Here is a 26,344-nt window from a genome sequence, read left to right as displayed (position 1 = left end):
TTTGTGGTTTGATTATAGCCTTTATCTATACTCCTGAGGTATAGTGGTTTTTCTATTTGTGGGATTCTTTATGTAATGGAAGGTTAAGTTTGCGATGATAATGAAAATTGAAAGTGTGCTATAGCAAAAATTGAAAAATAAAAGAAAGGAAGGAAGAGGGAGGGTGGGAGTGGACAAGGGTTGGAAGGTAGAGTGGGAAGTATCATTATGTTATTAAAACTGTACATATGACTTCCATGTAGGACCTCTGTCCTTAATGAGGTGTACTATGAGAATTAATGGTAAAATTTGTCTTCAAACTGTACTTTATACTTTGTGTGTCTGTGTGGGTGCAAACTGTTGAAATCTTTACTTAGTATAAAGTTGATCTTCTGTATATAAAGTCAATTAAAAATGAACCTGAATGAAGATTGGATGGGAGAGGGCGTAGGAGGTGGGACAGGAGTGGGGGTGGGAGGGAGGGAATGGGGGGAAGAACCAATATATTCCTAAAAGTGGTACATATGAAATTTGTCTTCATTAAATAACACCTTCTAAAAAACTGCATATATGAAATACATAAAATTTGTTCCCTTAATATAAATTAAAAATGTTTAAAAAAAATAAAATGGGCTTCTACTCAAAGCCTGTGGCAGGCAAAAATTTCAAACAGCTGATATTCTGTGTTGTCTAGTAACTATATGCTTAAATGGGTGAAGTCCTGTAACGTCTCTTAACAACTTTAAGTAAAAGAGCTTAATCACAAAAGAAAATTAAAATGAATTATTAGCCACTCTTTCATTTCCTGTTTAAAGAATCATTCCATTGCCTATTTCTTTTACGATAAGGTGTTTAGTCAGAATATGTGAGTATAGCTAAATTTATTTGAATGTTTTATTCTTGCAGGTGTAGTTTTTCATTCCATCTTTATTTTCAACTACTTTAACAAAATGGGTAAATACTGGAGCCAGTGCTATGGCGCACCAGGTTAACACCCTTGCCTGAAGCACCAGCATCCCTTTTGGGTGCTGGTTCGAGACTGGGCTTCTCCACTTCCTGTCCAGCTCTCTGCTATGGCTTGGGAAAGCAGTAGAAGATGGCCCAAGTCCTTGGGCCCCTGCACCTCGTGGGAGACCTGGAAGAAGCTCCTGGATCCTGACTTCAGATCAGTGCAGCTCCAGCCGTTGTGGCCATTTGGGGAGTGAACCATCATTTGGAAGGCCTCTCCTCCCTCTGTGTAACTGACTTTCAAGTAAAATAAATAAATCTTTAAAAAAAATGGGTAGATACTACATGACTTGTTCAGTCCCAGGCTTTGGATGCATTTCTGCATGTTTCTGCATGGAATGTGTATACAGAAAAATTCAAGTAGAGTTCAATTTTTGTATTGGGTACATAGGAGGAAAGGGCTGTAGCCTCTTAGAATGAGATGAATCTACATATGTGAAATTCAATTACTTCATTGAAGAATTTCTTTATATACTTCTATCTATATAATTAAATGTAGAATATAAAAGGCAACTTAAATATTTGCTACTTGCACTAAGGGTTTCTTAATTAGAAAGTGATATTGGAATATAGAAGTTGTAAGTTTGTAAATATGTTTGTAAATAAGTTTGTAAGTCAAAATATAGTGATGAGGGTGAGCATTTGGCCTAGAGGTTCAGACACCCAGTTCCAGCCATTGTGGACATTTGGGAAGTAAACCCGTGGGTGAGAGTTCTCTCTCTCTCTCACTTTCTGTCTGTGCCTCTGTGGTGTAGCTGCTAAAGCTGCTGCCTCTGGTGCAAGCATCCCATAAGGGCATCAGTTTGTGTCCAGGCTGCTCCACTTCAAACCAGCTCTCTGCTATGGCCTGGGAAAGCTGTAGAAGATGGCCCAAGTCCTTGGGTTATTGTACCTGGATGGGAGACCCAGAAGAAGCTCCTAGCTACAGTTAGGCTCAGCTCCGGCCTTTGCGGCCATCTGGGGAGTGAACCAGCGGATGGAAGACTCTCTCTCTCTCTCTCTCTCTCTCTCTGCCTCTGCCTCTCTGTAGCTCTGCCTTTAAACAAATAAATATATCCTTAAAATAAAATAGGTGTGAAGGTGCTCACATCTCCTATTGTGCTAGGTTCAGTTCCCAGCTCCAGATCCTACTCCAGCTTCCTGCTAGTGTGTACCCTAGGAGGAGAGGTGATGGCTCAGTACTCCACTTCCTGCCACCCCCAGGGGTCATCTGGATAGAGCTCCTCAATCCAGACTCCTGGCTCCACCTCTGGTTCAGCCCAGGTCACTGCAGAGATGTGGGAGTCAATCAGTAGATGACACCTCTTGGTCTGTTTGTCTCTGTCTCTCTGACTTTGAGTGAATCAATTTAAAAAATCTGGTAGTGACTAATGAGCAACAGGAGGTAAATATTTATTTTGGTTAATGAGATATGGAACTCTAAGAATAAACTCTTATTGATTCTTAGTGGATATTTAAAATAAGTTTTCAATTTACTGTTACCTTGATATTGTGGGTTCAATTAAAGAGCCAGTTCTCATTTTCAACTGGTCAAGTTCAGATCTCAGCTTTTCAATTTCTTCTGCTAGTCTTTCCTGGAAAACAAAAGTGATAAACAGATGATAAGCATATGCCAATAATACTAACACTCCTTTATGATAAACCAAGCTTAATTTGTATTTTAAAAGGGAAAACTGGCAGATATATTTTTATTGGGGGTTATTAGATAAGACAGCAAGATATTCCTGAACTTTTCCCTTAGAATAAAATAATAAAATGTAAACAGCAGAAATCAATACAAATTATCTATATTCCCTGGCATTCAGAAATGATAAATAGTTGAAAATTTATTGAACATTAAAGCCAGGATTAGTTAGGTAGACATCACTTCAAAATGCAGATTAGAAACCATATCCAGCTATAAAAATAAGGAAAAAGTCTTATTAATACAGTATTGTTGGGATGAAGGAGAAAAAGTGCTGGATTAAAGTGGTCAGAAAAAAAATCATCAGTTCAAAAGGAAATAGAATGTAATTACTGGATTTATCAGTACAATTACTTGTATTTTTGATAATTTTGGCAGGTTGGCCAATGTCAGTTTCAGTTTGTAAATTCATGAAGATGGAGGTTGTCTCGTAGCCCTTAATTAAATGCTTTTTCTGCTTTTTTACTCATTAAACTTTGTTTTAATGAGTCAAAAAATTCTGCGACAGTTTTAGGTCAAGTTGTTTCCATTAAAATGTACTGACTGTAAAAACTATTAACTTAAAACTGACATGCACGAACAAATCAAACAAAAACAAATGGTTCACAAAACAGTTTCCTTTCCTGCTGAAGGTTTTGTGATGTACTGTCTTCATTAACCTTTTTGTTTTAATGGTTAACACTTCTATATCGTTAGAAATGCTTGAATCTGTCTGTTCCGATTTTGTTTCTGTTTTCCCCTTCCCAGTGATCAGGGCTGGACATGTTATTCCATTCATACTTCTATTCCCACCACAGTTTTTGTCAATGTGGACTTTGCCATATTTTTCTTATCTGCTGGTTTTATTCTGATAACAACCATTCTACTTTAAACCCTTTTTACCCTTGTTTTTAAAAAATTATTCTACCAGCATCTATTTCTTCCTCACATATCATTTTAAAGCACATGTACTATCTAATAAACATCTCGCTTAAAAAAGGTACCGTAGTTCCTTCTGGGACTCATTAATTCATTTGTTCTTTATTTCCACACACAAAAAAATGCATTGCTTGTAGTCCAAGCACTAAAGGTAAGTAGTGAACTGACAAAGTTTCTTCTTTTGTGTGATTTGCAATCTGGTGGGGAAGATGAGCTTCCTAAGAAGCAAATAGGACATATGGGATTACAGGTTGCATGAGGAGGGTAAAATACAGGAGTCATGGAAGGGTTCTCTGATAAAGTGATATTTGAATGCAGAGCTAAAGAAAAGAAAAGAAAAGGAAAAACATGTGAGAATATCTTAAGAAAATGCATGGCAGACAGAAGGCACAGAAGAGTACACGCCTTCTTAGAGGAAGCATATTTAATGAGATGGAGAGCAGAGTCCAAAGAGGCCAAGCAGAAAGGGCGAGGAGAAAGGCATGTAGGGGATGAATTTAAAAAATAGATGATTACAGGATTCAGGGACAGTACTGAAAGGCATCACAAACCATTTTAAACCCTTCATCTTTGAGTCTGAGAGAGACGGGAAACACTGAAGATTTTTGAGCAGGGAGTGACAAGGTAATTCTGACAGTTGGGAAATCAACTGTAGGATGAGTTGGAGAGATTGGAAAGAGAACTACGAAGCCTAATCCAAAAATTCAGGCAAGAAAATAATGTCTTAAAAAGAATGATCTCAGGAAAAGAATGACTAGATTTTGGCAAATTTTGGTTGTAGAACTAACAAGACTGGCTACTGTACTGGACATGGAGTGTGGGATAAACATAGGTGTTAAGAATAATGCCAAGATTTTTAACAAGAGTAACTTGGGAAGTTGCAGTTATAATTTTTAAAAGATTCATTTATTTATTTTAAAGGCAGAGTTAAAGAGACAGAGGGAGGGAGGCAGATAGATATCTTCCATCTCCTGATTCACCCCCCCAAAATGGCCACAATGGCCAGGCCTAGGCCAGGCCAAAGCCAAGAGTAAGGAGGTTAATCCAGGTCTTCCATGTGGGTTCAGGGGACCAAGCACTTGGTCCATCTTCTGCTGCTTTCTTAGGCCATTCGTAGGGAGCTGGATTGGGAGTGGAGCAGCCGGGACTCAAACCAGCGCTCATGTGTGATGCCTGCATTGCAGGCAGTGGCTTAACCCATTGTACCACAATGCAAGCCCCACAGTTATGATTTTCTGAGACAAGAAAACTGCTGCAGAAGGTGGTTAGGTTAGGTGGTATTGGTGTTTACTGTGGGGAAATCTGGGGAGGAGAGTGAGATGTCAAATTTGAGCTGAAATGGTAACAATGAGCTTGCATAGAATCTATGCATTCCCTCATGGGAGAGCACCCAGCAGTTGATCTAAAGTTGGAAATGCTCAATTTGAAGATGGTTTTTAAATTCATGAGATCAGAGGAGGCCACCAAGAACTGAACAGGAGAAGAGATCCCAGGCTTACTCTAGGAATCTGAAATTTTAGAGATGAAGATGCTAAGGAGAAACTCTGAGAGAAGAGGTTGAGCACACTGAGGATTTCGCTGAACTAAACTGAGAATAGATAATTGAGTGAGGATCTGAGGTGTGATAGATATCACCAGGCCAATGTGTGTGTGTCTCTATGAGATGATAGTTCAGAAATGAGGTCTGAACCAGGCTTTTCACTCTCTGAAGATTAGCGAGAATAACTATGCTAAGTGTGAAATGATTAGTAGTGCCGATTGCCCAGGCAGATTGTTCCAGCTACAAGGTTTGGGTCGTAGGTGGGGGAGTGGGTTCTGGGGATCTTGCCAGGAGCACACAGAGCTCTGGATAACATAACATTGCATAACAACATCAAGTCCAAAATCCACAATCTGGCCAATCTAGTTTTTCAAACACATACCAGTAATGGAGAAATTCTAACAATTTAGCAATCTAGCCATTTTTGCTTTTTCCTTGCTGTTGCATAGGCTCCATCCTCTATGTAGAATGCCGCTCCCATCTCTAATTGTAAAGATCACATATGGCTTCAAGAGCTTGCTAAAGTGATGTTTTAAAGTCACCTTTCTGAAATATTTCAGAAAGAATTATATTTTATCTTCTAAGCACCATTTATGTTGTTTTAGTAGACCTATCTATCAGGAGTCTGCAGATACCCTGACTGTGGGACTTTTAAAAATTAACCTCAGGGGTGGGTGTTTTGATGCTGCAGTTGACACTGCTTGGGATGCCTGTATCCAATATTAGAGGGCCTGGGTTCGAGGCCCAGCTCCACCTTTGATTTCACTTTCCTGCTAAGGCACACCCTATGAGGCAGCAGTGATGGCTCAGTAGCTGGGTCTCTGCCAACCATGTGGGATTCCCAGATTTTGTTTCTTGCTCCTGGCTTTGTTCTGATCCAGGCCCTACTGTTGTGGGCATTTTGCAAATTGACCAGCAGATGGGGGAAATCATGTCTCTCTGCTTTCCAAATAAACTTTAAAACAAGAATAAATAAAATATTAATATCATAATATATAGGATCTAATAGGTTAAATGTAGAATTGCTCTCCCTCTCCTTTTCTTTTTCATCTTTTATAATGCCTTGCCATATTGATGTCAAATTATTCCTTGATCCTTTTTTTTCCTTTTTTCCCTTCCTTTTTCCTTCCTTCAGTTTCTTCTTCCTAACCTATCTTCACCTGTCCCTCATTCTCTTCCCTTTTTCTTCCTTTCCTCTCTTCTCTCTCCCTTTTTCTCTATTCCTTGTACCTTCTACTTAACACACATTTATAGATTTCTTTTTAAGTTAGCTATTTCATTTTATTGCACTAAAATATGGAAAGAAGGCTAAAGAAGAAGGAAAAGGCATATTAGCAACTACAACTTTAAATATTTCATAATAAAGTTCTTATCTACATATCTTAGAGCAGGGATAGGTGATTCCAGTCTAATATTATTTAAGATATCACCTTCCCTATCTACCTTCTCACCTTATCAGGCACCTGTGATCATGTCACATACACTGTGCTTCACACGACTTGTAAGAGAATCCTACCTCTCCTATAAATAAGCCTTCCTCACTGTCGCCTTCCGCAGCAATGCTCGCTGACCTCTTCTCCCTGTAACTCTGTCTGCTTGATGGTTGGCACTTAGCAGCTGCTGCTGCACTCTGTTCTTATTGGTCAATAAATGCATGTTCTCTCTACTCAGATTTTTCAGTGACTCTTAAACTACTATTATGTTTGAAAATACATAATTCCTCAAAATATTTATATATAACATCTACTTAATGTATTGGTGCTGAAATAGCATGTCAAACTAGACACATTCTTATCCCATTTACATAAGTCAGAAAGCAAGACAAAACTGTTGTTTTTAAATGTTAGAAGCCAAGATAATGATCATCTTTGGAGGAGTGGTGACTGTATGCTAACATGAGAGGAGCTTCCTGAGTAGATAGAGATTTTTTTCATACATTTGGGCCTTAAAAATTCATGTAAGAAATTCTACTTATACATCTACCCTTTTTTTAGGTAGAAAAGTTAAAAATGCTTCAAAAAGATCACATCCAAAAATTATTCCTTATCAGATATATTTTACAACAAAATATTTATCCAAAATATTTATAGAAGTAGAAAAATGAACAAAAATGTAGGTTTCCATAATACCTTATCATGTAATGATTCTTCAAGGTTCTTTCTGAAAGTTTCCGATTCTTGAATTAAAACATTCTACAAAAAGAAAAATATATACATAATTAATACATTAAATATAATATACTGGAGTATGTAGATTAATTTCAATCACTCAAGGATCTTCTTTGATTCCTTTTGAGTTGCAGCCATTTCTTGGTTTCCATAGAAACCAAGTTTCAAAAGGATCATTAAACATGATACCTTAACATTTTGAGAAATACATAATTTAAATAGGAAATGTTATTTTGTAAGACTTGAGTGTACATATGGAATAAATATTACCTTTCAAGGCTTTTCTGTTTGCCTCTTCTCAGACTATGCTTTAAAGTAGAAAATATTAGATTATTCTCCAAATGAGAGAAAGTAACATTCTAAATGTTAGCTAGAGGTGTTTTAAAAATATCAGCTAAATTGATTTTTAAGATCTGAAGAAAGAAGAAATTATCAAATCATATTTTAAGATTTCATTCTCTAAACATCTATTTCAAATACAGAATTAATAATTTATAATAATTTCAAAATTATCATAGAGATAAAAAAGAAATTGTAGGTATTTGGAAAACCAGTGTTACATGTCATCAAGACAGGCAAAAATAAGTTGCTTCTTTCAGGTAGCTGAAAGAATCCTCACCATGAAAGTATTATTGCTATTTTTAAATAATGCATTGTTTTCAAATTTGTATGATAAAATTAAGCAGTGTAACAACTATATGACAGTCATATATTTGGAGTTACATGAGAAAAAGCACGCCTTATGCCTTCCTAATGGGTAACAAATTTACACTTTGTTGAAATATTTTCTTTATTCTGGTTTATTTTATGTTTCATGAAAGAATGTCTAGCTAAAGTAGTGGTTGACATTCAAAATAAATTTCCAAAATAATTTGTCCTCTTGGGTTTTAGTTCCTAACCTTGTTTATGCTCTGGAGTTAGCAACTCTTTCATGTACTCTTGCTGGTCTGGTAGCTGCCAACTATCAATAAGACATATATAATCATGTATCAAGAAGTACTTTTTTTTTTTTTAAACAGTGCAGATGAAAATACTGGGTCCCTAAACCCTTTAGTGGTACTGACACTATGTCTATTGGTGAGATAAACTTACTCGAACTTTGGCTATTAGACGACTGGTAATAGCAATCAGCCACTTGAGAAATATAAATAATCCAAAGCAAGGCTCCAAATAACCCCAAAATATTTATTTTTGTCTTATAACTTATCTGAATACCAGAATAAAGATAAATATTTTTGTCACCAGTCACAATACATTTTAACATATTTACTTCATTTGAGCATAGAAATATGAAAGAATTATATATCACACATTTGTGTTCACTAAAAACTGATTTTATCCATTTTTACAGAAATCATTCATTACTAAGATTCTATCAGACATGCTTTCACATGGGGATGATAAAGGATCATCTGATTAAGACAATGGTTGCAGGGGTACAAACTAGCATGGTCACAAGAACAAAGCTAAATATTCATGCAAGTCTACCCTTCTGTAATTTTACCTTCTCTTCTAGGGCAGCCATTCTTTCCTTTAAGTGCAGCTGTAGGCGTTCATTGGACTCAGTCAGAAGTCTGTCCACAGTATCGGATAATCTTTTGTTATGTTCCTCATTCATTTTCTCTCTTTGCCTAGCCTTACATTGATGAAAAAAATAAAAATAATTTAGACAGGTAAACCTTTTAAAGATTCTTCAAGGTTAGAGATTTGCTAGTTTTAAAATGGATTTAATTTTATTTTGATTAAATTGCTAGAAAGTTTTTTTTTTAAATGCATAGGCTATATCCACAAGATTTTAAATATAGCCCATCATTCAAAAGCTTTCTTTTCATATGCACAGTACAAAGCCGTAAACTGAGGATTTGGTTGGCAGGAAGATGGGTTCTTAATATACATACTCTTTGAAGTTCCTGATTCTTCTCTTCAAGTTGGCCTTCAAGATGTCTCATTCGTTCTTCAATATTTCCATGTCTCTCTTCAGCCTGTTCAGATATATGAAGAATGCATCTGGAATATAAGATCTGATTAACTCTTTTCCTCTAAATAAATTGAAATAAAATGTAAAGCAAGCTACTACCAACTGCAAACATAGTTTTCAAAAAATAAACTTTCTTTAAACAGGCAGCTGAACAGCATTGCTTGAAATGTGTCAGCTACAGAGGCCTGTTACATCCAAGCATCAGCAAAACATTGGAGTTATTTGTGAGCAATGAAATCAGCCAAATGTAACATGCAAACTGTGCATGGTTTGAACACAAACCTGCCATTGTCCAATCTTAAGCTCCTGAAGCACTGAACTGCACAGATGGTCGATTATCAATAAATAAAAGTAACATAATTTTTAGAAATGAAAAGAAAAACTTAGATGGATTCTATTTAGCAATAGAAAGTAAAGTCCAGTAGGACTACCTTCCTACGTATGGAGATCATTTCTTGTAGTTTAGCTTCCATAACATATTGATAATCATCAGATGAGGTAGAAGAGGTTGGATCAGACTAACAGATCAAGGAAAAGGAGAGGGACAAAATTGAAAAATCAGAACTAAAGACACACACTGAACAGAATATAGCACAGAATGCTTAAAAGAAAAGTGTGACAGCAAATATAATACTTTAATAGAATTTTATGTGGAAACTACATTGACATCTGGTGAACATGATGCAGTCGATGGTTATAAATGAAACTCAATGATATGTTAAAATAAAAAGCTGTCAACCTAAGATATGGAAAGTTAGTGATGGCTGGCAATGAATGACTACTACAGACTGAACTGAAGCAACTCTGATAGAGTCACATAATAATTGGATTATGGGAAACCAAACACTAGAATATGTCTCTGAGAGACTGGTAAAAGTTAATGTTAAAAGTTTTACATTTTGGTTGGTTTATTATATAAAAATAATGGAAACTGTATCTCAATGTAAGGAATATGTTAGGCAATGGCTCAAGTGTAATAAATTTGGTACAAAATTTATCATAAATCTTGCCCTGTAGAAATCAGAGCAAAAGCTAAGCCATAGTGTTAATTACTATGAGTATTCCCCAATTCAAGCAACATTGAGTTTTCTTCCAAAACAGTTGTGAACTTATGAAATGACTTCTGGTCTCTGAATATATGTGGACATTGGTCTGGAATCCAATTGCTTATTCTCAGATGTAAATTTCATTTACAATTTTAAATGAAAATGATTAAAAGTCCCCCTCAGATTATTAAGACAACAATAATGCGCTGAGGGCAAGGAAACTTATTTGTGAACTTTCCTAAATGGTACTAGGGTCCCTTCCAAAGCTGTTTAGACACTGATTTGTTGCTATGGAAACAAAATAGTGCCCTTTTGTGAAGAGGCAGCACAATGCCTTTGTGAGCTCATGTTTGCCCTGTGTCTTGGAGGTGACTATCAGATTATGATAGGTACAAGAGTGTTTGACACATGTGACATTGCTGGTAGCTGAATTATATTTGTATGTTATGCACAGATTACATATAAAGCTATTTTAATCAGAATTGTAAGTAATTAGAACATCAAAAGAGCCCTATTGCAAGATGGCACATTTTAACTTTAGAGCACATTTTATCACATTTTGTAAGTTCATTCTAAAATAGTGAAACATGCTTATGCCAGTACAGGATTATAAAAACATGTCAAGTAGTCACAGTAAATAATATCCTATTCAAGTATTGACTTGTATACATATGTACTATATTTGTTCAACAAATTTTAATTCAATTAATAAACATTTAAAATATCAAATCTTGCATGTTCGTTCAAATTAAAACTAAGATTTAAATTTCATAAGACTTTGAGTTTTTTTATATCACAACTATGGAAGATAATGAAGAAATAAAAATAATTCATTACTTTGCCAGGTCTTCCTCAAATTCTTAAGCAGAAGCAACAAAAAATTAGCATGGTCCTTAAATACCACAAAATAGTTTGATAATATCATTTAAAACAGAGTTCTATTAAAGATACAGTGAATGAGTCAAAATATTATTGAAATATATACCTTAAATTGATAAAGATATCTAATTCTTCAAAAGTACATTTTAACAGGCAGCTAGTGGAATTAAAATTAATGTAGTGACTAATTCAAGATATTCAAGTTATGAATATTTCAAAGCCCCGAACTATCTTTTCAAAAATACAAATTTGTAATGTCTTTAAGATTTCTGCCTGTTTTTGTCTTAACTCTTGGAAACATACCAAATAATGTGAAATTCATTCTAGATATAGAACAAGAATTCTTTTGTTACTGTTATTATTTTGATACTTTTTACTGGTACTAGAAATAAATGAAATACCTCAGGGAATTCAAGATGGATTATGTCCTTGCTGAGGGAACTATACATTTTAATTTAGACCTAAGAAATCATAAGATTGGGAACCCCAAATAATCTTCACTGGTTAATTGTGTATAAATTTGCTAAAGTCAACATTTAATTTTATCCATAAGCATTAGTAAACAATTTTAACTTTCCAAAAACCTTTAAATGAGTTTCTCCTACACACACACACACATACACACACACAATGAAGAAAAAATAGTCCAATCAATCAAAGGGTAACTCCAGATATAATTTCTAAACAGTAGATGATTTTCAACCAACACTACTCATTTATATTCAACTTAGCTTTGTGAAGACTACAAAGTCAGCAGTTGATGTAAATACAGAGACCATACAGTTAGTCTACTATTTTTATAATTCTTGACAGAAAACTGGATTTATCTTGGTTTCACTATAAAATGTAGTACAATCAGATTTCGAATGAGCTGAACTTCTAGAGTACACTAGAAGCTAAAACGGTTTTTGAGAAGAGCAGAAATATATTCAGAAATAAAGAAATGAAAGAGAAGAGAGCCAAACAAACAGGTAGCATATAGTAAGCAAATATATATATTATATTTGTATATACATGTATATATATATATCAAATAAAATATTGAGAGGTTGTTAAGTATACTTTTCAAATTATGTATTATGGGGGCCTAGTTTTAAGTGAAGAAGAAATCCTATTACTTCAGTGATTAGTTAGAAAGTTTAAAAAGTAGAAAATGACCACTATGATCAATAAGAGTGAAATACTGAAAATGAATGAAAATTGAAAGAAAAAATGAAACAGCCATATTGAGAACCTTCCTAGGGGGCTTGAGTAAAGAAAACAAGAGAAAGTACAAGATTATTGAAGCCATAAATATTAGGTGAACAAATTAAAGAGTGATTTTTTTGAGCTGTTGGATAAAAAGAGTTACAAGTGAAAGGAGCATGTTCATGATAAACTCTTAGCACTTAAGGTGTTTATATTTTAAAATAAATATGGTGGCCAAATAAAAATTGTATGTCTGAAATACATTGTTGATACAGAACCAGTCAAAAGATAAGATGGGAAAATGAAGGTGAACAAATTAAAGAATATGAAGGTTTTCAAGAAGGATAAAATTTTTCTGAAAAATTAGTAAATTTAAAGGGTTCAGATAAAGGGAAATATTGGCAATATCTTAGGTAAGAGAAAGATGAGGAATAATAAGAGAAGAAAAAAGAGAAGGGAAAAAAGATGAGGTAATCATTTTTAGTTATTTTTTGAATATTTTAAATCAAGTAATTATAGGAATTTTATCTTAAAGCCCTATAAGTCAAATATTTTTTCTTAATAATGTTTTATTCTGGGTCTACCAAAGATTTGCTGAATTCTAAATTGTGATTCTTAGGGGAGATTCCATATTTTCTGATATTTTACTCAGGATAATATTGATGATTATTTGATAGTAAAATTTTACAAAGTTATTTTTTCTTATTTAGTCACTCACCCAATTCCTCTCAAAATAGGTAAATTGAATGAGAGACTACTTTAAGAAAGTTCTTCAAGCTCCTCAGATAACAAGCCTAAGGATGTTTATCATAATCCATGTTATATAAATTAAATTTAGTATTGCCAAGAAAAAATAGAATAATACTAATATGTTTGTATTGCTTTTCATAATTTAGAAAGTATTTTTCAAATTAAGTGATACATTTCCTTTTACTTAGAAACCACACATTTGTGAAATTGCCAGTGAGGTTTACTGATACAGTGTGTGCCTATAGAGTGATCCAAATTTCAGACTAATATTCTATTCAGCTAGTTACTCCAGCATTCTATACAAAATCAACTGCTCCAATGTCTCCTGATCCTGCTCTACTTTGTCAACTCTTGGCCTTTTCACTACTGATTATTTTTCCTGTTTTAACCAACAGACAAATCAGTCTACATTTTCCTCCAAGTCAGGGAGATGAGCAGAGGCCAGATGTAGGATCAGAAAACTGTGCATCTGAACAAAATGAGGCATGATGGTGCACTCGTTCAGGCAGTGAGTGGTTCAGGAAAGCTGCTGTCTTGTTGTCAGGAATGCTGAGGGACACATTCTTCCTTAACTGTTTACATTTTTAGCAATGCAGTGTGTGTGTGTGTATGCATGTCTGTATGTGTGTATGTGTGTATGTATGTGTGTATGTGTGTGCATGTGTGTATGTATGTGTGTACGTGTGCATGTGTGTATGTATGTGTGTGTGTGTGTGTTTGCCTTACTTTTGCACTGTTGTGTCAGTTGTTCTGGAACATCCCTAAACCAGAATTTTTAGTTTTATGTTCATATACCTATTGTATCTGTTTATTGCAATGGCCTGGAAAATGTAGCAAATTGTGATGGTTATGTGATTATCTAAAATGTACATATATTTTTGAATTGCTATTGAATCAAACATACTATGATTATCCTTATGTGACAAAAATCACGATTTTTATTCTAGGGATATATATATATATATTTACATTTTGAAGTAATATCATTTCCATTTCACTATAAGAGATCAGAATAACCCTTTTTAACATTCATTGTAATGGTTGTTCAACACTAAAATATATACAGATAGTTACAGAATCTTCTGGTCACATTATAACAGAAAATATTGAATGAATAACCTTCAGAATACTGATTTTAATTTTTTTCAGAAGAAATTATAAAAACTATTTTTTGACTATCTAATGGCTTTAGGCTTCTCCAAGACTTTAAACTTCTAGCAAATTTACCACACTATAAATAGAAAAACACCAATTATCTATACTTCTAATAGTAAATAATGTATGTGAAGTCTGATAAATTTTTACATCTCATGTATTTACATATTAAAAATTATTATTGTGTATGTATCTTCATGATTATTCTTACATGCAAATATTATGGAAAATTAACCATAACAAGACATAAAAGTTTGTTTTGTGTTCTTTGTTTAAATAGGCAGCCAGATCATCACCTTGATATCGCCATCACTTGATGTGGTATAAATAAAACATATACAGGAAGAAAAGAACTATAAAATAATGTACAAATACATAAAGATTAAATACACTTAGCCTAAATAGTGCCTAAAGAAGCTCTTTTTTAAAATTCCACTTTAATTGTCAGTTACTTCTCCATATAGGTCGGCCATTGTTTTAGCACAGTACCTTTGTTAGGGCTGCAATTCTCTGAGCCAGTTCAGCCTCTACTTCAGGTAGGGTTTCAGCCTTTCTCATAGTTTGCTGCAACTTTTGCTCAGCCAGCTCAAGACGCTCTTGTAACTGTCGATTTTTCTCTTCCATCTGAAATCGCAATAGTAACAGAGAAACTTAGAAGGCCAGAGTAAAGAGAGCAAATACAAGTACCAGCACCAGGGTATTAACACTTCAGTCATGGTTCCAGATCTAAAATCAGCTACCACCACCTCCAGATGTGCTAAGTGATGATTGTCATCATGGTTTCATATATTATTTATCTATTTTCTTTAGTAACATTCAGCATCATATGAACTGTGACAACAAAATATTGAAAGTGAGAGTATTAGAGTGGAGAGGGAGAGGGACAGTAGAATGATGATTAAGAGTTCGGGCTTCAGAAATGGGGTTGGAAAACATTTTCTGTGAAGGGTCAGACAGTACACTTTTAGGCTTTCTGTATGATATAATCTTTGTTACAATTATTAACTCTGCTACGATAGCAGAGAAGCAGTCATAGACAATGATTAGGTTAAAATGAACAATGGTTTTCATTAAGACTCCGTTACAAAAGCAGCCCATCAGATTCAGCCCGCTGCTCATAGTTTGCCCACACTTTCTCTAGAGCCCAACTGACTTAGGCTTACATTACTGGTCCTGACATTTATCAGATGTGCAACCTTGGGAAAGTGTTCATGCCTCGGAACCTCTGTGTCCTCAGTATAGTAACGATATCTATTTATAGGTGGTGTTAGAGTTCAGTGAACCAATGCATGCAAACTCTTTAATGCAGTTTCTGGTTATTATATATATACAAAGAAATAATATTCAATATCTTATTATTAAGACAAATAATTTCTATAGTTTCCTGGAAAATGAATTGCACAATGAATGTTACATTTGTTAACTGGTGCCACTCTAAATTTTAGAGGATAATTAGCCAATATCTGCCAAGAAATACCTTATTTTATTCACCGTATGGTTTGAGATTGATGAGAATACATATATGGACCAGAATGGAGATACTGAACCTGCCGTAGGATGGCTTCTTTATTTGCCAATTCATTTTCTAGTTTATCATTCATGTCATGTATGGAGGTAGATTCTCTCTGAGCACTGAGGTAACGCTTCTCAAGGGTTGTGATTCTTTCTTCCATATCTTCCTTCTGTGCCATTGCCTACAATTAAAAGAACAAAAACACTCAAATCAGATTCTCTGATAGGTTATCTTATTGTCCTACTATTTAAATAAAAGATATAAATATGATTGCTTTCTTGAAGTATTACTCATTCCTTACATAGAAGGAATGCAAGAGTTCATTCAACTTATCTGTCAGAATTCTTCTTTCATCTTGAATTAACCAAAAGCTTTAAAAGAAATGACAAATAAGAAAGCTCATTATGCCACAGAAGTAAGTACAGTTATGAGTAGATTTGCGAAGCATCAGACTGTTGGTGGGTTCAAGTGCAAATTGTAAAACCATCTTCAAATAAGGAGTGATAAACATTATTAGTACTTTTACATTTAGACATAATGAAGAGTAAATCAATGCTTAAAAGAGGAGGCAAGAGAATCATGTACTTAAATCATACTTACAGTAGATCAGAAACTTGGAGACTTATGATAATATTGTATACATTCCAATTAAATAAGAATTTAGGGAACTCAATGAACAACTATTAACTCAATCAACTATCAATCAAGTTCAAATGAAGTTCAAATGAAAAAGCCATAATTTTTTAAGCTTTTATTTATTCATTTGAGAGTTAGAGTTACAGACAGGGAGTAGAAAGAGAGGTCTTCTGTCCGCTGATTACTCTCAAATGGCTGCAATGGCTGGAGTTGAGCCAATCCGAAGCTAGGAGCCAGGAGCTTCTTCCAGGTCTCCCACATGGGTGCAGGGGCCAAAGCACTTGGGCCATCTTCCACTGCTTTCCCAGGCCATAGCAGAGAGCTGGATCAGCTGGATTAGCCTACTATGTCACAGTGCCCGCCTAGAAAGTCATAATATTTTAACCAGCCATTTTTAAACAAGCTAATCTAGAGATGATAATATGGAAATAGTTTACCTTTCCAATGGCTTTTATGGAAATTTGTTGATAAATAAAATACTTTACTGAGAAGAATTAGGGAAAAAATCAGCAGCAGAAATGAATAATTTCTGAGAGTGTAAGACAGTCCTTTGTATAGGAGCCTAGAACTGAGAGGATGGTGATAGTTTCCAAATATTACTTTTTTTCCCACATTCGTTTTTTAAAATATTTATTTATTTATCTGAAATGCAGAGTTAGAAAGAATGACAGAGAAAATTGGGGGGAGAGAGAGATATCTTCCACCTGCGGGTTCACTTCCCACATGACTGCAATAATGGGGCTGGGTCTGGAATCCATCCCGATCTCCCCACATGGGTGTACAGGTCAAAGTACTAGGACCACCCTCTGCTCATGTCCCAGGTGCAGCAGAAGGGAGTTGGAATGGAAGGGAGCAGCTGGACTCGACACATGAATGGAATGCTAGCATCACAAGCATAGGCTGAACCCACTGTACCACAATGCTGACCCCTCCATATTCATTGGATCACTCATACCTTTCAGTCTTTCTGTTATTCTTCTTCAGGGATCAGAAAAATTCCTATTATACCTACAGAGCAGGTAATTTTTTTCTCTTTTTTTCTAAATAAAAGAAGGTCTTAAATGGACAGTCTTTCCCTCACCAGCACTTAGAAATGTAACCACATCCACACAAATACTTAACTTCTAGTTTTCAATTAAAAACATACGTTCCACCTTTTTCTCAGAGGTTAACTGGTGTATTTGCTTTTGGATCTATGTTTCTTTCTTTTTTAGGGAGCTTGATCACTTTTTTTGTTCCTGAATTTTCAAAGTGATGGTAGTAACAGCTGGAAAAGTAAAATAGGCTTACAAAGAAATTGGTATGGATCAGAGGAGAAAGGCAGAGGGAAAAAAAGCATGATTCCAGGAAAATAAAAATAAGAACCATAAATTACCTTTCTGATCGGCCATACTGAGATTGAAAGGAATTTTGTAAAACCATTGGAAAGTATGAGAAGATTCATCATCATTTAAAAAAAAATGAACAAACTGATCCATCAGATTTATTTTTTAATCATGAAAAAGTAGAAGTTGCACAACAGAAGGAAATATTATGATAAGAAACTACTTTTTGGTCATTTGTAGAAATTAGTGACATAATAACTAATGGTAACAGAATATGACTTTAGATGAATATGATAGAAGGATGGGTGGAAGAGAAAGAAAAAAGAGATAAAATAGCTAATGTTTCATCAGTACAAGATATAGATTGTTTATTTTATTTTATTATTTTTACAAATTTTTATTTATTCATCTGAAAGTCAGAGTTAGAGAGAGAGAGAGAGAGAGAGAGAGAGAGAGAGAGAGAGATTGGTCATCCACCTGATGGTTCACTCCCCCAGAGGGCTGCAATGGCTAGGTCTGCTCCATGCTGAAGCTAGGAACCAGAATCTTCTTCTGAATCTTCCTCCTGGGTCGTAAGGGCCCAAACACCTGGACCATCTTCTGCTGCTTTTCCAGGCCATTAGTAGGGAGGTGGATTAGAAGTGAAGCAGCCAGAACATGAAGCAGCACCCATATGGAATGCAGGTGGTAGCTTTTACCCACTAAGCCACAATGTTACCCCCCCCCCAAAAAAAAAAAATGATTCTGCTTTTGTAGATATAATCAAGTTCAGATAAGGTCACAGAGCATGAGTGAGGGCCCTAGATCAAATAACTGATGTTAGTATAAGGAAAAGGAGATTTGAAGACACAGAGACATAGAGGGAAGAAGGAGGGAGGTAGAGACTGGAGTTACACTGCCACCAGTCAAGAGTACCAATGACTGCCAAGCACCATCCAATGACTGCCAAGCACCATCTGAAGCAAGGCAAGAAGGGCAAAGAAGATTCTGCACTGCAGTCTTAGAGACAATACAACTCTACTGAAAATTTGATTTTTGACTTAAAACCTCCAGAACTGTGACAAAATAAATTATGGTTGTTCAGAACTATGTGGTTTGTGGTTTATTTATTATGGCAGCCCTGTAAAATGAATATACTCTGTGACTTCATTTCCACCAGAAATATGTTTTCATTAGCTTCTTTACTTAATCCTACTGTCTGTCAAAATCCTATTAAAATCTAGTTGGCTATTTATGGTGGTAGTGAAGTTCAAATACATGAAATGAAATTAATCCATCAATTGGGCAAAAAACAGATTAATTTTTTGGAAAACATTATATACATAACCCTAGATTTGAGACATCACAAACAAACCTACAATTTTTTAAAAAGATTTATTTATTTATTTGAAAGAGTTACAGAGAGAGAGAAGGAGAGGTGGAGAGAGAGGGGGGGGGGAGGGAGGGAGGGAAGGAAGGAGGGAGGGAGAGAGTTCTTCCATTCACTGGTTCATTCCCCAATTGGCTACAATGGCCAGAGCTGAGCCGATCTGAAGCCAGAAGCCAGGAACTTCTTCTGGGTCTCCCACAAGGGTACAGTGGCCCAAGGACTTGAGCCATCTTCTACTGCCTTCCCAGACCACAACAGAGAGCTAGATCGGAAGTGGAGCAGCCGGGACTCAAACCGTCACCTATATGGGATGCTGGCACTGCAGGTGATAGCTTTACCTGGCATGCCATAGTGCCAGCCCCATAAACCTACTATTTATAAAACTTTTTATTTTAAATTTTAACTTGTTTTCTAAATTTATTTTTTTAAATCCATGGCATATAGATTTTTTATTTTAAATGACTCCTTGAGAATGCTTACTGTTGTTATTTTGTATCTGTGGGTTTCATTTCCATACAGAATTCTATTGATATTATGCCAGTAATGTAGAAAATGAAGAGAAAATTCTGAATGTAGCTTGAAAATGCAAATTTCTAAGTATATTTTCATAGCAATTAAATCAGTACAAGTCATACCTATATTTCTTAATGAGTACTGAAATAGTATACATTTGTTTGAAAGCTGAGTTTTTGATACTTGACCCTGCTGTCAAGATTAAATGTTGATTATCTTTTCTACACCTCTGTTTCACTTCATATTTTTTTAAGCTGAACTACTAATACTACAGAACATTACTCTTAAGAATTAGACAATACAATATTTCAAATGTGTTTAAAATGTCACACATGGAATACACACTCAAAATAATAGTTGCTTTTTATTATTAATTACTCTTTGTTTACTATTAGCAGAACTCGTTCTATGATAGATATTACTTGTAGGAATAATGTATGTGATTTTAGTACTGCATTTTTGATTCAGCAGTTCATTTGGGAGATGTAATATTTAACTGCAGGCTGCATTGACAATAATAAATTTTGAATTTACAAGTCAGAGAAATCTCTTTTCCTCGTGTTATTAGGAAATTCTGAAAAAAGGGAGCTTTGTCTACGCCCTATAAACTACCACATAAAAATTGCAGAGAAAATATCATAAAGATTTCATTGATTTTTATCTTATCAAATAGATATAACTCTCTACTAACTTATATCTAGTAAAATAAATTGTAACTGCAAAGTTCAAATAATACAAAAGTTTAAAGTGATATATATTTAGTTATTTAATCACTTAGAAAACTTTTGAAGAGATTTTAATAGCGAATTTTAAAGAAAGTGGTTTATTTAGAAAAACATGATTTAAATACTTCACTGAAAAATTTAGTTCTTGGAACTGCTATGTATTTAAAGATATTGTTATTCACACAAGATTATTAACCTTCTTGACTGAGAAGTATAGAGCTAAGTCACTTTTATAAGATTGTCTATTTTTGCCAAATATGTGTACTGTGTCTATCTTTAATCAGTTCACATTACTTCTAAAAGGTCAAAATCTATTTAAGGAGCAACAAAGATAAAATATCATACAAAATCAGTTTTGGATGACTCTTGACAAAAAAATTCACACAAGTATACTCTGAATCATTAATGGTATAAAACTTTATAATTCATTATACATATATTAGATTGTCCTCACATGGAAAGCAAAATACATTTTATCTTTTAATTGCATGATTTTTTTTCTATTTATAATTTTTCCTTAATTAACAAATATTTCTTAATTGTCCAATATATAAATCATACTGTATTGACAATTCTATAAGAGTATCAATAAATTAATTTTTTAAATGATTCTATTAAGAAACTTGCAATCCAATAGACTTTGTAGTGAACACAGCTTAGGAACTTATTCAGGAAAGTAAGTACAGAGCTGGGGCTTTGAATATGATACCTTCTTTAAGTACATGATTTTCACATCTTATTACTTATTTGAAAGAATTGTCAAAAGATTGATTATTTGGGTGCCATATTACAACTGCATTTTAATCTTAGTTGTTATCACTGAATAAATTACCGTATTGTATAGATTTGGAAGCAGCTCACAGAGGAAGAAACATAGGTTTTTAAGACCGAATGATCCTATTTCTTTCTGGTGCTACAGGGAAGTGCAAAGGCCTTGTACAAGTCTCTTTACCTCTCTAAGACTAAAGCTTGGCCTCTCTTGAGAAAAATGAGAATAATAATAAGCACCTCCCCTAAGAAGCAGTTATGAAGAATTAGAGAAATTAAATAACAACGCTCCTGTAATAGCTTTCACATATGGTTGGTCCTTAGTAAATCCTTACTAAATTAGGGTCTGTGGCTTGAAATCTGAATCTGATAAATTCTTAATTAGCTTTCACAGTGCGCAGTGTGTGTGCATGAGTATAGAAAAAAAAGTTGTCATGCATTGAGAAAGGCAGGCTGAGTGCAAGCTCTGTTCACTGGTCTCATCAGTTCTAGCACTTCCTACTGTCTTGCACCTGGCACTTTACACATTTCTACTGCCTGCCTGGCACGGAAAACATTTGTGTTTGCAACCTCCCTTCACAGGTGGATGAGGACAGATATTTCTTTTTCATGACACCCTTCAAAGACATAGCTGCATACAAACAGTTGTATTTTAAAGTGGTTCCATATGGAAGTGTCACATCTTGAATTTCTAACAAGAGAATGAGCACCTGGCATCACAGGACTGACGCTTTCCATCCGACTGGGCTTCTGGCACCTACATCCAGATACCATTAGTTTTAAGGAGCTATTTTTTTTTAATTGGACAATCAGGGCTAGAAGTGATATATATCTTTCCTGTAAGTGACACTGTGTTAAATAAATGTGAACAGAGGAGGTGAATGCTAAAATGAAAGGAAACAGCTAAAACTCCTAAACCAAGAGATAACAGGAATTACTGCTGAACTGAATGTAGTAGGTGAGAGTACAAAACACATGTAATGTAAATGAGCGAAATTGACATTTTAAGATTTGATTATTGTTTACAGCCCTTGTATATACTCTTAAGGAACAGTGGTTTTTCTACTTAATACTTGTTGAATTCTTTATTTAGCGGAGGCTTAAGTTTGTGATTATAAAATAAACTTAAGTATGGTATTATAAAAAATAAAAGGAAAAAATAAGAAAAGAAGGAGATGGGAAAGAGGGAGCATGGGTGGGGAGGTGGGGTAGTAACTATCATTATGTTAAGTCTGTATATATGAAATACTTGAGATCTGTTCATGTTATATAAACAAAACAATTTTTAAATGTAGTACTTGAGTGAAGGGTACCAAGGAAAGCCCCAAGGCTGGCAAATGAGTTAATGAGAAAATGAGAAGAAAAGAATCAGACACATAGAAAATAGTCAACTCCATTAACTACCAGCTAATTATGTACAGAAGATATAAAATAGACACAAATATGTGACCTAAAAGAATATATAAGCCTGGAAAAGGTGAAAAGTCACAAAATGAAATTTCCATATATATATACATAATTTTATTTTTAATTGTGAGAAAATGAAACGAGATTAAACTATCACCTCAGTGGATAAGATCTGTCAAAGTTAACAATAAATCACATTCTTCTATCTTTTTTGGTAATTTAAAGTACTCTCCCTTTTAAGTAGATAAAAGCAATGGTAATTCTAGCAAGAACTGAATATGTAGAAAAAGAGATTGCTATACTTATGTATGCATACGCATATGCACACATAAGCATTCACATTCATAGACCCAAATACAAAATAAAAGAAGAGATAATTTAAAATAACATCTTGGAATATTCCTGTATGTGCAGAGCATAACAATTCATGATTCATACATCCAGGGTTGTTTTAAACTAAAAGCTTCCAAAAAAATTAAAAACTTCAGAAAGTATCCAAGATCTGATATTAAAAGTTTCTTTTCATATGTAAGAAGGAATTGACAGAGCAAACTTTCTACCTTAAAAAACAAGCTTCATAACTAATATAATGTACCCTAAATTATGGCCTTCTGAGAAGAAGTAAAGAGTAAATGCCATTAGGGGGAATTATGGAAAAAGCATCTCTGAGCAGCATTCAGGAAGCAAAGAGTGAAAGTGTATGGCTCACTCACCTCCCTAATGTCCCTTTGATATTTAGTGTTCATTTCTTCAGTTTTAATGAGATCCTTTCTTGCTGTCTCTGCTTCCTGTTCCACCTCGCCCACTCGGGAAGAAAGAGCTGCTAAGCGTTCTTTCATTTGGGCCATTTCATAGTTTTGCTTTTCAAGCAATTCCTGTAGTTCCACTATTTGACTAGTTTCATCAGTCGAGTCTATAGAACCGTTGGACAAACGCTGCAGGAATAGAAAAAGAAATAGCAGTTAAGGTTTTCTTTATCTTTAATTTAACATTTGTGAACTTAATGAAATGAAGCTTACTCTGTTCACACTGAGAAATAATAGCATTTCAAAAGAATTAACTTTGGAGAAAAACTAAGTTTCTTAGAAAACAGTTAATTTACATTAAATATGAAGGCAGATTAGTAATTCTCCAACAAGTTAACAGGTGTATTTGAACTGGAGATTAACAAATATATATATATATATATATATATATATATATATATATCCACACATGCACGCGGGTATATCTTAAAATAAGTGGCAATTATTATTTTCTAAATATTAACACATTTTATATTGATATAATACAATTTTTTAAATTAATAGATAAGGACACAACAATGGTGAAATATTTTGTGATTTTCCATGCTTTATTCTCAAATACACTCAGGAACAGAAACTTACACAGTATTTTTTCAAAGGTTTTTCCTGCTGTGAATCTGATCTTGCTGGAACAAACATATAGCATAGAAAGTTGCTGATTTCTGTATTTCTATCATCACAAAAGTCTTGTGTCCATATAATCCACAGGAGGAGGCTAAAATAGGTTATATATTTGGGGATGATCTTTCTATTTCCTGAGAGGGCTACCTTAGAAACCAGGGTGACCCATGTATCCAGAAGTAGGCCCCACAGATTTTATATATATATATATATGCATATATATAAATATGAAATATTTCAAACAGCTCAATAGTAATAAACAAATAACCACATGAACTGGACAAAGGCCTGAGTAGATATTTCTTAAAAGAAGCTATACAAAAGGCCAGCAGATTCATTGAAAAATGACCAACATCACAAATTACCAAGGAAATACATGTTAGAATGCTTATTATCAAAAAGCAGAAGATAAAAAGAATGACAAGAATTTCAAGAAAAGGGAACTCTAGGACACTGTTGGTGGTAATGTAAATTAGTACAGTCATTATAGAAACAGTACATAAATTCCTGAGAAAATTAGATATGGAACTCCCATGTGGTCCAATAATCCGCAATTTGGTATATATAATCAAATGAAATGAAAGAAGTATATTGACAGCATATCTGTACTCTCATGTTTACTGCATTACTCACAATAGCCAAGAAGTGGAATCAACCTAACTGTCCATTAATGGATGAATGGATAAAGAAAATGTGGAATATTTATGCAATTGAATACTATGCAGTCCTTCAAAAGTAGGAAATTCTGTCACTTGTAATAACTTGGAAGAATTTAGAGGATATTATATTGACTGAAATAAGCCAGGCACAGAAAGAAAAATACCACGTGGCCTCACTTACATGTAGAGTCTAGATGTCTATTGTCTTCTATGATAATAGAGTAAAAGGGGTGGTGGGGGTGTCAGTGAGGAAAGTGGAGATGTTAGTCAAACAGTATAAAGCTTCAGAGAGGAGTAGCCCTTAGTGAGATATTCACAGCACAGTGACTACAGTTAACAATAATGAATGTTCTAAAGTCATTGGGAGAGTATATGTTAAATGTTTTCACAACAAAAACTGATAAATAAGTGAACTGATGGATTTGTTAATTTGACTCATTTAATCATTTAATGATTTCACGTTGTGCATATACAAAAAATACTAAAATGTACACAATATTTTTTTTTGACAGAGTGGACAGTGAGAGAGAGAGAGACAGAGAGAAAGGTCTTCCTTTGCCATTGGTTCACCCCTCCAATGGCCACCGCAGCTGGCGCACCATGCTGATCCGAAGCCAGGAGCCAGGTGCTTCTCCTGGTCTCCCATGGGGTGCAGGGCCCAAGCACTTGGGCCATCCTCCACTGCACTCCCTGGCCACAGCAGAGAGCTGGCCTGGAAGAGGGGCAACCGGGACAGAATCCAGTGCCCCGACCAGGACTAGAACCCGGTGTGCTGGCGCCGCAAGGCGGAGGATTAGTCTGTTGAGCCACGGCGCCGGCCCACAATATTTCTTAATTAAAAACTAAAAAAAGAAAAATGTGATACACCGTTGCTGCATTGGGAAAGTTTTATGGGGAAGATAATGTAGGAATTGGGGAGAAATAATGCCAAGAGAAGAGCACAATCAAGTAGAAACAGGAGTGCATGGGTAAAATGCAAAGAGAGTACAGTTAGTTCTGCTTTAATGCTTATATTTAACAACATGCATTTGCTCTCACACCATAGATATATTAGGAACAATTCAAACACAATGTAAATTTTGTGTTTTCTTAAGTGCAATTTTGTTCTTGAGAAGCACTGGCTAAAAACAGCAAGTTGCACTCAGCTGAACTACATTTTAAGTAGGAATAAAAAAAATGCATGCATGCACATTTCTATGTAAGTTTCCTACAAGTGTTACAAGTTCACCTAGCCATATTTTACAACTCTTCACTTCAAATGCCCCTTCTTCTAGCACTTGACAATAAGTGAAACTTTTAACCTCTGGTTCCCACTTCTCCAATCAAATTTCAAGTATTTTTCAGTGTGAAGAGCGGTATTTATTGTAGACTTGGTGAGCTTCTTAAATACTTAACACATGTCAAACTGTGCTACCATTTGTATTAATTTTCTCATGTTTTAGTGATATTAATAATCTTTAGTGTTGTTGTGAAAACCAAATTTCCCTCTCTAAGCCCTGTGAGTTTTTAAAATCTTTTCTCTTTTAAAATTCTCTCTTTCTCTGTCTCTCTTTTCACACACACACACACACACACACTACAAATCTGAAAAATAAATCTTAAAGTAGAGTGGTTGTGACTATACTTCTGTTTTTTACTGTGCAATTTCATACAGTTCATAATTTTTAGGAATGTTATTGTCACAAAGAACAGGATTACAGTGGAAAAGG

At 34.7% G+C, this 26,344-nt stretch overlaps 1 protein-coding gene across 1 annotated transcript in view; it reads right to left on the bottom strand.

The window, feature by feature from the left end:
• The window catches only part of PPFIA2 (PTPRF interacting protein alpha 2), a 535,398-nt gene that overhangs the window by 87,262 nt on the left and 421,792 nt on the right, over positions 1-26,344 (bottom strand). Inside the window, exons 9-15 of the mRNA XM_062202051.1 lie at positions 23,263-23,484; positions 15,841-15,987; positions 14,783-14,917; positions 9,196-9,279; positions 8,802-8,933; positions 7,259-7,321; positions 2,470-2,561 (exon numbers count right to left, since the gene is read on the bottom strand). Of these exons, the coding sequence (XP_062058035.1) occupies positions 2,470-2,561; positions 7,259-7,321; positions 8,802-8,933; positions 9,196-9,279; positions 14,783-14,917; positions 15,841-15,987; positions 23,263-23,484 (875 nt within the window). The remainder of the gene's footprint in view (positions 1-2,469; positions 2,562-7,258; positions 7,322-8,801; positions 8,934-9,195; positions 9,280-14,782; positions 14,918-15,840; positions 15,988-23,262; positions 23,485-26,344) is intronic.

This window comes from Lepus europaeus, chromosome 10 (assembly GCF_033115175.1).
Source record: "Lepus europaeus isolate LE1 chromosome 10, mLepTim1.pri, whole genome shotgun sequence".
Classification (NCBI taxonomy): Eukaryota; Metazoa; Chordata; class Mammalia; order Lagomorpha; family Leporidae; genus Lepus; species Lepus europaeus.
The sequence above is the reverse complement of the archived record's forward strand: the minus strand, read 5'-3'. Positions and strand labels throughout refer to the sequence as shown.